This window comes from Chiloscyllium punctatum, chromosome 32 (genome assembly GCF_047496795.1).
Source record: "Chiloscyllium punctatum isolate Juve2018m chromosome 32, sChiPun1.3, whole genome shotgun sequence".
NCBI lineage: Eukaryota > Metazoa > Chordata > Chondrichthyes > Orectolobiformes > Hemiscylliidae > Chiloscyllium > Chiloscyllium punctatum.
The window spans coordinates 56,113,893-56,125,948 of record NC_092770.1 but is presented as its reverse complement, the minus strand read 5'-3'; the positions used below and the strand labels follow the sequence as shown (position 1 = coordinate 56,125,948).

At 44.8% G+C, this 12,056-nt stretch overlaps 1 protein-coding gene across 1 annotated transcript in view; it reads right to left on the bottom strand.

The window, feature by feature from the left end:
* Positions 1–12,056, bottom strand: part of LOC140458192 (protein-methionine sulfoxide oxidase mical3a-like) — a 433,786-nt gene that overhangs the window by 122,098 nt on the left and 299,632 nt on the right. The window contains exon 28 of the mRNA XM_072552428.1: positions 7,103–7,293. Coding sequence (XP_072408529.1) covers positions 7,103–7,293 — 191 coding nt within the window. The remainder of the gene's footprint in view (positions 1–7,102; positions 7,294–12,056) is intronic.

Here is a 12,056-nt window from a genome sequence, read left to right as displayed (position 1 = left end):
CACACAAAGAAAGAGTGGGGCAGAGGAAAACAGGAAGTACAGTCAGTACAGGAAATTCAGATCAGCTGCTCCAGATCAAAGATGTAAGGGTATTTGTTGAAACAGACTCTGACTGTGATAGGGAGCCTTTATTGGTCAATCTGCCCAGAATGGGGTATACTTCCCAAGGTGAATCGGACCAGAACAAGGGCTGGGGAATCTGGTGATTGCTTCAGTTGCTGTCATTTGCCCCAGTATTGGCCACTGCACCCTCCTGCTATTAGGGAAAGGACACAAGGCAGTTTGAGGCCATCTCTGACACTGCTTCCTGGGACCTGTACAGACATGGTTGTAAAGCTGCAGCAGTCGGACTGCGTATGGCTGACTGGTCAGGTACTGGAGACAGAAGGTACAATGATGCTGGGTCAACCTCCATAACATTCTTTAGCTATCAACTGAGCCAGCCATCTATCAGGCCAGGACCTGCCAATGAGAACCCCAGCTCGAGGATGGAACAAGCTCGATCTCAGTCTGAGACTGGAGCAGTCATCCCATTCAGCTCCTACTCCACTCCAACAAGGGGATGCCAACATTTCTCTGCCCATCACTGTCAACCTTTACTGAGAGCCCACCTGCCAACACACTATCAGACAGACTGATGGAGGCTGTAATTCCCCAGGTTCTGAAACATTGACACCTTGATCATGCACCCGTTCTGAGGACATTAACTTTGAAAAACAGGCTACAGATTCTTCCTAATCTCCCCTGTGACAAATGCTAACTCAGGAGCTATCCCAGGAGGTCATTCTCAAACTTCCTTAATTCACTATGTCCTCAGATTTATCCCGAACCACAATGTTATGGAGAAGTATTATTGCAGCAACTATACAGGAAGACGTCACAATGTACAATTTGACATCTCAACAGGTGGAGATACAGGAGGAATACAGTCAGGTACACAATATCACTTGAACAGGAAACCAAAAGTCACTAATCATCGTAATGCCCCCAGAGCAATTCCCTCCCTCCCTCCCGCACAGTTTCCTTCTCCCACAGAGTAAACCCCTCTCTCCAGTAATTTAACACCCTCTCTTCCACAGATTAACCTCTCCTACAGGGTAACCCTCTCTCTCCCACAAGGTAACCCCTCCTTGCAGAGTAATCCCCCAAACCCTCTCCCTCCCACAGAGTAACACTCCATCCCTCAGAGTAAGGAACCTCCTTGCAGGGTACCTCCCTTCTCCTGCAGGGTTGCTCCCCTCTCCCACAGAGTAACCTCATCTGAACTGCAGAGTGATAGCCTCACTCCTGCAGAATAAGTCCCTTCTCTTGTTTAGTAACCTCCTCTCTCCCGCGCAGTAACTCCCTTCTTTCTCAAAGTAATTGCTCCCTCCTGCAGAATAACCCTGGGGGTAAGTAATGGTGAGAACTGAGCACTTAATATCCACGGATAGTGAGAGTGTTAATAAAACACTCAATAAAACATTAGGAAAGGAGAGAAAGGATGTGGCATATGAATAATAATTAGGGAAGTGTTGGAAAAATCATAAGAGTGGCAAAAGATCCTATGAGGAAAGGCTGAGGCACTTGGGGTTGTTTTCTTTGGAGAAAAGAAGGTTTAGGGGTGATTTGATAGAGGTGTACAAGATGATTAGGGGGTTAGATAGGGTTGACAGTGAGAACCTTTTTCCGCGTATGGAGTCAGCTATTACAAGGGGGCATAGCTTTAAATTAAGGGGGGGTAGATATAGGACTGATGTTAGGGGTAGGTTCTTCACTCAGCGAGTCGTAAGATCATGGAATGCCCTGCCAGTAGCAGTAGTGGACTCTCCCTCTTTATGGGTATTTAAGCGGGCATTGGATAGGTATATGGAGGATAGTGGGTTAGTGTAGGTTAGGTGGGCTTTGATCGGCGCAACATCGAGGGCCGAAGGGCCTGTACTGCGCTGTATTGTTCTATGTTCTATGTTCTAAAAGCAGACTCTATTTCGTTATAGCAGAGAGGTATTACAAGGATAGTCACATTGTGGGATGATCTATAGGCTTCAAACAGTGACAGAAAGAGAAAGGAGCTACTGTCTTGGTGAAATACTGATATGTACATGACCTATAGAGTGGTGACATCGGGGACTTCAATTATTTTAATTAAATTGAGTCAATTAACTGAGCATATATCGGGAATAATGAACAACCTTCGGCTCTTTGTTGAAAGCAGAAGGCTGGGGTGGAGGGGGGGGTGATCTAATAGAGCTCACAGAAGGATTATCTCCTCTTGTGGGGAAAAGCAGAACTAGAGGCTTTCCATCTAAAAATAAACATCAAGAAATCCAGCGGGGAATTTAGAGGAAACATCTTCCCCAGAGAGTGGGGATATTGTGGAACTCATTCCCACAAGGAATGATTGAAACAAATCTTGTTGAGGTAATTAAGGGAAAGTTGTACAAACATACAACCGAAAAGAATAGATGGCGATGATAATAAAAGATTGCAGAAGACTCAAGAGGAGCAGAGTAACCACTGGCATTGGCTGACTGGCTCAAATGAGTGTTTGTGCTGTTTGTCCAATGTGAAGTCTAAGTATCAGCTGCTAATGTTAGGGAGTAAAGGGCAAGGAAGGGGCGGAATTTCTGAAAGATGTTCAGGAAAACCTCCTCAATCAATGTGCTCCTAACACAAGGAATTGCTGGATCAGATCAAGGGGAATGAGGTGGATTCATGGGGGAGCACTCCAGGACAGTAATGATAAAAAAAAGGAATAAACGGAGGAGAAGTAAGTACAGTAACCATTGCTAGTGAAAATGTATGAGGAAAAACTAATCTAGCAAACGATCAATAAGTTTCCAGGACCTGATGGGATGCATCCAAGGATATTAAAGGAAGTTATGGATAGATGTACTAGTAGTAAAACTTCAAGCATCATTACATTCTGGAGATAACCGAGTGGATAGAAAAACTGCTAATGAAACACTCTTGTTTAAAAAGGGAAGGGGACAATAAAACAGGTTACTTTAGCTAACTACAGTTAATGCCTATTATAAAATAAAACAAAGAATTGTGGATGATGGAGATCTGAAACATAAACAGAAATTGCTGGAGAAGCTCAGCAGGTCTGCCAGCATCAGTGGAGAGAAACAAAGTCAACATTTCAAGCTCACTCCAGGACTGATAGATAGGAGCTTGGAAACGTGGCATTTATTCTGATGATGTGGGGAGGGGAGAAAAGGAGTGAACGATAGTTAGAGAGGGACTCTAGAGAAAGAGAGGGGAAAACAGTGAGAAAAAGGTAGGCAAACAGAGGGATGGTTAATAATAAACTAATAAAGAAGAGAAGCTAAAGATGTAATAACAGCATGTATAAGTGGGTTGGCTGTGCTGAAATCAGACCATGTAATGACAGGATTTAGGCTGTGAGGATGGGAAAAGGAAATGTAAGGAAGTGTTCTTCTTCCAAATGAATGAACTTGATATTGAGACCTGAAGATGTAGGGTCCTCAAGTGGAAAATGAGATGTTGATCTTCCAACTTGCACTGAATCTCACTGGAGCACTACAGAGGGACCAAGACAGAAATGTTGGCTAGAACATAGAACATTGAACAGTACAGTACAGGCCAGGCCCTTCGGCCCTTGGTATTGTGCCAAACTTTTATCCTACTCTCAGATCAAACTAACCTACATAACCCTTCATTTTACTGTCATCTATGTGCCTATCCAAGAGTTGCTTAACAATCCCTAATATATCTGACTCTACTACCACTGCTGGCAGTGTATTCCACACACCCACCACTCTCTGAGTAAAGAATGTACCTCTGACGTCTCCCCTAAACCTTCTCCCAATCACCTTAAAATTATGCCCTCTCCTGATAGCTAATTCTGCCCTGGGGAAATGTCTACGACTATTCATTCTACCTGTGGCTCGCATCATCTTGTCCATCTCTATCATGTCACCTCTCATCCTTCTTCACTCCAATGAGAAAAGCCCGAGCTCCCTCAATCTTTTCTTTTTAAGACCTGCCCCCCAGTCCAGGCAGCATCCTGGTAAATCTCCTCTGCACCCTCTCTAAAGCTTCTAAGTCCTTCCTATAATGAGGTGACCAGAACTGGCACAATATTCCATGTGGGGTCTACCAGGGCTCTATAGAACTGCAGCATAACCTCATGGCTCTTAAGCTCAATCTCCTGCTAATGTAAATCAACAAACCATATGCCTTTTGAATAAACCTGTCAACCTGGGTGGCAGCTTTGAGGGATCTATTGACATGGACCCCAAGATCCCTCAGTTCCTCCACATTACCATGAATCCTGCCTTTAACCTTGTATTCTGCATTCAAATTCGACTTTCCACAGTGAATGACTTCACACTTTACCAGGTTGAACTCCATCTGCCATTTATCAGTTCCTGCATCCTGTCAATGTCCTGTTGCAACCTACAATAGCCCTCCACACTATCCACAACTCCATCAACCTTTATGTCATTGGTAAACTGACTAACCCACCCTTCCACTTCCACATCCAAGTCATTTATAAAAATCACAAAGACCAGAGGTCCCAGAACCAATCCCCATGGAAAATGACTGGTCACCGAACTCCAAGCTCAATACTTCCCACCAACCACCACGTTCTGTCTTCTATGCACCAGCCAATTCTGTATCTAGACAGCACCCTAAAGACTGCAGCAGTTCAAGAAGTCAGTCTTACGTCTATGGTGGGCAATGTATTGGAGAGGATTCTGAGAGACAGGATTTATGATTATGTGGAAAACCATAGGTGATTAGAGATAATCAGCATGGCTTTGTGAGGGGTAGGACATGCCTTATAAACCTTATTGAATTCTTTGAGAATGTGACAAAATGCATTTATGAAGGCAAAACACTGGATGTGGTGTACATGGATTTTAGCAAGGCATTTGATAAGGTTCCCCATGGTAGGCTCATTCAGAAAGTAAGGAGACTTGGGATAGGGAACTCTGGCTGTCTGGATACAGAAGTGGCTGGCTCATTGAAGACAAATGGAAAGTATTCAGCTTGGAGCTCAGTGACCAGTGGTGCTCTACAGGGTTCTAGTGATTTTTATAAATGACTCAGATGAGGAAGTGGAAGGGTAGGTTAGCAAGTTTGCCGACAACATGAAGGTTGGTGGTGTTATGGATAGTGTGGAGGGCTGTTGTAGGTTGCAACAGGACATTGACAGGATGCAGAGCTGGGCTGAGAACTTGCAGGTGGAGTTCAACCCGGAAAAGTGTGAAGTGATTCACTTTGGAAGGTTGAATTTGAATGCAGAATACAGGGTTAAAGGCAGGATTCTTGGAAGTGTGGAGGAACAGAGGGATCTTGGGATCCATATCCATAGATCTCTCAAAGTTGCCACCCAGGTTGTTAAGAAGACATATGATGTGTTAGCTTTCATTAGCAGGGGGATTGAGTTTAAGAGCCGCAAGGTTATGTTGCAGCTCTATAGACCACACTTGGAATAATGTGTTCATGTCTGGTCACCTCTGTATAGGAAAGATGTGGAAGCTTTAGAGAAGGTGCAAAGAAGATTTACCAGGATGCTGTCTGGACTGGTGTCTTATGAAGAAAGTTTGAGGGAGCTAGGGCTTTTCTCATTAGAGGTGTACATGATGATGAGACACATAGATAGATTGGATAGCCAGAGACTTTTCCCCAGAGCAGAAATGGATGTCACAAGGGCGTCATAGTTTAAAGGCGATTGACGGAAGATTTAGGGGAGATGTCAGAGGTACGTTCTTTACACAGAGAGTGGTGCGTGTGTAGAATGCACTGCCAGCAGTGGTGGTAGAGTCAGATACATTCGGGACATTTAAGTGACTCTTGGATAGACACATAGGTACAATGGAGGGTCTGTCGGTTAGTTTGATGTTAGAGTACGATAAAAGGTCAGCACAACCTTTGCGGGTCGAATGACCTGTACTGTGCTATCCTGATCTAGGTTCTAACACCTCATCTTCTGCCTGGGCACCCTTCAGCTTGGAGGACTTAGCAATGAATTCCTGATGGGTATAACCCTTCTTCAGGACGAGACGTAGGGTAGGGCAGCTACAGATAAAGAGGAAGGGGCGGGGATGGGGTGGGGAGAGTAGCGGATAGGTGAACACAGAGAGTGGATATGATCTGGTTAGTCGACGGGAGGGATGAATCCGGTTGGTAGCTGGAAGAGAGGGTCAGTAGGTGGAATGGAAGGGAGGAGGCGAGGCTGGAAGAGTTAGTTGAAATTAGAGAACTGAGTGTTAAATCCTCTGGGCTGTAGGCTGCCCAGGCAGAAGATAAGGTGTTGTTCCTTATTTGTGGTCTGATTCACTGTGGCAATGAAGTAGGCTGAGGATGGACATGTGGGAGAGGCTGTGGGAGGGGGAATGGAAGTGGTTCCATTGTCGGCTTCATTGTTAAAAATCATAAGTATAATGAGGAATAATACCAATTGATACAATAGGATATTGATAAGCAGCAGCCAGACAAATGGCAAGAAAAATGTATTGTAGAGAGAGACACAGAGACATGGGGCATGGTGGGGGATGATGGCAGGGAGACTTTCTGTGGTGGTGGTGGTGGTGGCGGTGCTATGGAATTTGCTGCCAATGAGGATGGTGGAATTGGAGAAGCAAATGACATCAACAGAAAAAAGGACAGTTATTCAATGACTGGATTGGACTGTGGAGAACTAGCATGGGCTCGATGGGCACAATGGTCTCCACTTATGCCATCATTTCATTCATAATTTACCTCATGAGTACTGTCCCTCCAGAAACCCTATTGCCATTGTAATTTACCCCAATATCTTTCCCTCCAGTAATGAATCCCCAAACCCTATTGCCATTTTAGTTTACCCCCAACACCTGTCCCTTGAGTAATTTATCCCCTAACTCTTTTCCTCCACTAGCTTTAAGTCTTCTATTCATGACTTTTTAAGAACGTGTTGGAATGTGAAGTCCCCTCAAAGACCCTCAGGTGTCACACATGGAACTAGCTGCCTCAACCTAGTCACACGGTCACTCAAAAGGCCAGGCTGCCTCTTGCAGGCTTCACTGGGTGGGGCTTCGTGTGTCTCTGTATGAGATTATAATCAAGTCAACAACAGACCCTCTGCTGGTCTCACAAACTCACTCACCGTAACTTGATTCAGATTGCTCCTCATCTTCAGGCTCAGTGTCTCCATCCAGGTCACCCTTCAGTAACCGATGAATCCTCACAGCTTCCAGCCAGGGGACACCACCCAGGTCTGAGGGAACCAGTGCATTTTCTTCATCTTCCTCCACCTCCTCATCCTCATCATCCATCTCGTACTCAGAGCTGCTGCAACTAAATCCAAAGAGAAACTTTTGTAAGCTGTTTGTATGGCCGAGTGTTCAGCACAACTCAAAAGGCAGTAGATAAATCCACACGGAACTCTAACAGAGTCACAGGAACCAGACAGAGTGAGGCAAGGTCACACACAACTGGACTTTACATCAAAAGCACAATTTTCACATCAAAAGCAGATGATACAGCAGTTTTGGGAAGTGTCTGAGTACTGAGGAGGACTACAACAATTTTCAGAGGAATGTTAATAAACTTGCAGAACGGACAAATATTTAGCAAATGAAATTCAACACAGAAATGTGAGGTAGCATGTCTCAGTAAGAAGAACAGGAAAGCCACACTACTTAAGCGTGAGTCTTGGTAGTGGTAGCATGGAGAAACAAAGACATTTTGAAGTGCAAATCAATCTACTAATCAATAAAAGTTGTGTGCAGGTTAGTAAGGCCTTAACAAAAACAAACTGAGCAGTGATATTTATTTTTAGAGGGATAAAATTTGAAAGCAGACAAGTTGTTTTTGCTAAACCTCCAGCTTGGCTGGAACACTATGTCCAGGTACAACATAGAAGGAAGATGGTGGGTGCAAATAAAAACTGCACGACTAAATAAATCAATAATTGGTTGGGTCTCTCTTAAATAGTTTTAAGGGACAGAAGGTGAAGAGGGGATGTGAGGAAAATGTTTTTCACCCAGAGGGTAGTGGGAATCTGGAACTCTCTGCCTGTAAGGGTGGGAGAGTAGGAAACCCTCAGAACATTGAAGAAGTATTTCGATGTACACTTTGATACTTATACATTCAGGACAAGTCAGGGGATTGTTATTGAGTGGCACAAACATAATGAGCTAAAGGGCCTTTTTCTGTGCTGTAGATCTCTATGTCTCTAAATAGGAGCCAAACAGGAACTAGACAGGGTGAGATACAGTCAAAAACTTACTAAACTAGGTGGTGAGATATGGTCAGACCCAATCAAACAGGTTGAGACAGTCAGAAACTACTAAAAAGAACCAATATCGGGTGGTATACAGTCAGAAATAACAAACAAGACAGAAAGAAGGAAATAGGAGCCAGACTGGGTGAGAGACAGTTTGAAATAACTGAACAAGAAAAACATAAACTGAACAAGAAAGAACTAAACACAACAAATTTGAATTACACCACCATTAATAGCTGTGCCTTTGGTTTCTGAGCTGCTAAGCACTTCCCAAACCCCTCACCTACTCCCTTCAGGCACTCAACTTCCTTTTAAAACTTGTAGATCATCTGATCTACTACTTTCTGGGTTCAGTGTTTTACATTTCGATTGCTCCTGTGAAGCATTTGGGATGTTTTAATTGTAAAATACAATGAGACAGAACATAAATGAAGCATTACAGACAAAATAAGACAGGAATTAGGCACAAGCAGACAGTAGCAGACACTAAGTAACCACAAACACACAGCACCAGACACATCCAGACAGAAATGAGCCACAACCAGACAGTACCACATATGACTGGAGAGGAATCTCAGGCAGGGATTAGACAATGACTGACAAGAATCAGACACAATTAGACAGCACCAGGCAGAAAGTAGACAAAGCCAGCCAGGAAGAGGATACAACCAGACAACACCAGACAGATATTAGACAGAACCGAAAAAGCACTAGACACGAACTAGATACACTGAGAAAGTGAGGACTGCAGATGCTGGAGATCAAATTCAAGAGTGTGGTGCTGGAAAAGCACAACAGGTCAGGTAGCATCCAAGGAGCAGGAGAATTAACGTTTCGGGCTGAAGCTCTTCATCAAGAATGAGGCTCGTGAGCCAAGGGGTGGTGAGATAAATGGGAGAGGGGTGAGGCTGGGGGAAGGTGCACTCGGTAGATGGAGGTGCAGGTAATAGTGATAGGTCAGAGAGGAGGGTGGGAAAGAAGATGGACAAGTGGGACAGGTCATGAGGACAGTGTCAAGTTGGAAGGTTGGTTCTGGGATAAGGTGGGGGGAGGGGAAATGAGGAAACTGGTGAAATCCACATTGATGCCACAGGGTTGGTGGGTCCTGAGGCGGAAGATGAAGTGTTCTTCCTCTAGGGGTCAGGTGGTTAGGAAGTAGCGATGGAGGAGGCCCAGGATTGCATGTCCTCGGCAGAGTGGGAGGAGGAGTTGAAGTTTTTGGCCACGAGGCAGTGTGGTTGATTGGTGCGGGTCTCCCGGAGATGTTCTCTGAAGAGCTCTGCAAGTAGGTGTTCTGTCTCCCCAATGTAGAGGAGACCGCAGCAGGAGCAACGGATGCAATAAATTATATTGGTGGAAGTGCAGGTGAAACTTTGGTGGATGTGGACAGCTTCTTTGGGGCCTTGGAGGGTGGTGAGGGGGGAGGTGTGGGCACAGGTACTCCAGTTTTCTCTCACAGTACAAGGACATGCAAGTTAGGTGAACTGGCTATGCGAAATTACCCATATTGTTCAGGGACTAGATATAACCAGACAGCACCAGTTTTGACAAGGCAGGAATGAGATAACATCAGATATGATCAAATTCCAAAAGGACAGCATCAAGTGGCACCAGTCATGAAACAGATAACCTGATAACATCAAGACAGGAATTAGAGGCAATGAGACAGGAATTAGGCACAGACAGATGGTACAAGACAAGAATCAGACAGGAATTGGATACAGGGGGATGGTGGGGTAATGGTAATGACTAGGAATCTAGAGGGTCAGGCTACTGTTCAAATCCCACAGCAGCTCATGGAACTTAAATTTAGTTGATTAATTGAAAGCTAATCATAGCAATGGTGCTGTGAAGCTGCCATCTTTATTTTGGGGCAGCAGTGTGGCTCAGCGGTGAGCACTGCTGCCTCACAGTGCCAGGGATTTGGGTTCAATTCCACCTTCGGGGGACTGTCTGTGTGGAGTTTGTCTGTGTGGGTTTCCACCCGATGCTCCAGTTTCCTCTCACAGCACAAGGATGTGCAAGTTAGGTGAATTGGTCATGCAAAATTATCCAAATTGTTCAGGAATAGGTAGGTTAGGTGCTTTAGAACACAGAACAGTACAGTACCACGATGTTGTGCCGAGCATTTATCTTAATCTAAGATCAACCTAACCTACACACCCCTCAACTTACTGCCATCCATGTGCTTGTCCAGCAGTTGCTTCAATCTCCCTAATGTATCTGACTCTACTACCACCGCTGACAGTGCATTCCACATACCCACCACTCTCTGGGTAAAGAACCTACCTCTGAAATCTCTCCTAAACCTTCCTCCAATTACCTTAAAATTATGACCCCTTCTGACAGCTATTTCTGCCATGGGAAAAAGTCTCTGGCTATCTTCTCTATCTATGCCTCTCATAACCTTGTACACCTCTACCAAGTCACCTCTCTTCCTCCTCTCCAGTGTGAAAAGCCCTAGCTCATTCAACCTCTCTTCATAAAACAAACCCTCCAATCCAGGCAGCATCCTGGTAAATCTCCTGTGCACCCTCTCTAAAGCATCTACATCCTCCCGATAATGAGGCAATCAGAACTAGACACTTTAGCCACGGGAAATGCAGGGTTACAGGGATAGGATAGGGGATGGGTCTGGATGGGATGTGCTTTGTAGGGTCCGTGTGGATTCAGCCTGTTTCCACACTGTAGGGATTGTATGGTTTAAACCAGGCAGCACTAGATATGACTGGGTAGGAACGAGCTTATCTCAGACAGGAGTTAGACACAATCAGACAGCACTAGACTCTAATTAAACCCAACCTGACACCTGGAGACAGGCTTTCAACACAAGAAAGGAATGAGACACAGCCAGACAGCACGAGATCAAAATTAGACACAACAATACAAGCATAAGACACAAGCAGACAGGAAATGTGAGGTGCTGCATTTTGGGAAAGCAAATCTTAGCAGCACTTATACACTTAATGGTAAGATCCTGGGGAGTGTATAAGAGACCTTGGAGTGCAGGTTCATAGCTCCTTGAAAGTGGAGTCGCAGGTAGATAGGATAGTGAAGAAGGCGTTTGGTATGCTTTCCTTTATTGGTCAGAGTATTGAGTACAGGAGTTGGGAGGTCATGTTGCGGCTGTACGGGACATTGGTTAGGCCACTGTTGGAATATTGCATGCAATTCTGGTTTCCTTCCTATTGGAAAGATGTTGTGAAACTTGAAAGGGTTCAGAGAAGATTTACAAGGATGTTGCCAGGGTTAGAGGATTTGAGCTACAGGGAGAGGCTGAACAGGCTGGGGTGGTTTTCCCTGGAATGTTAGAGGCTGAGGGGTGACCTTGTAGAGTTTTATAAAATCATGAGGAGCATGGATAGGATAAATAGATGAAGTCTTTTCCCTGGGGTGGGGGAGTCCAGAATTAAAGGGTTTAGGGTGAGAGGGGAAAGATATAAAAGAGACCTAAGGGACAACTTTTTCACACAGAGGGTGGTACGTGTATGGAATGAGCTGCCAGAGGATGTGGTGGAGGCTGGTGCAATTACAACATTCAAAAGGCATCTGGATGGGTATGTGAATAGGAAGGGTTTGGAGGGAAATGGGCCGGGTGCTGGCAGATGGGACTTGATTGGGCTGGGATATCTCGTCGGCATGGATGAGTTGTTATGACTCTGAATAAGCAATCAGAAAGCACTACACATGAATGAGACAGAATCAGGCAGTCAACACTAAGACAGGAATTTGACATAATCAGACAGCACCTATCTGGAATCAGACACAATCAGACAGAAATTACATAATACCATACCATACCATACAGATCTGACCGGGAAAGAAAGAGATA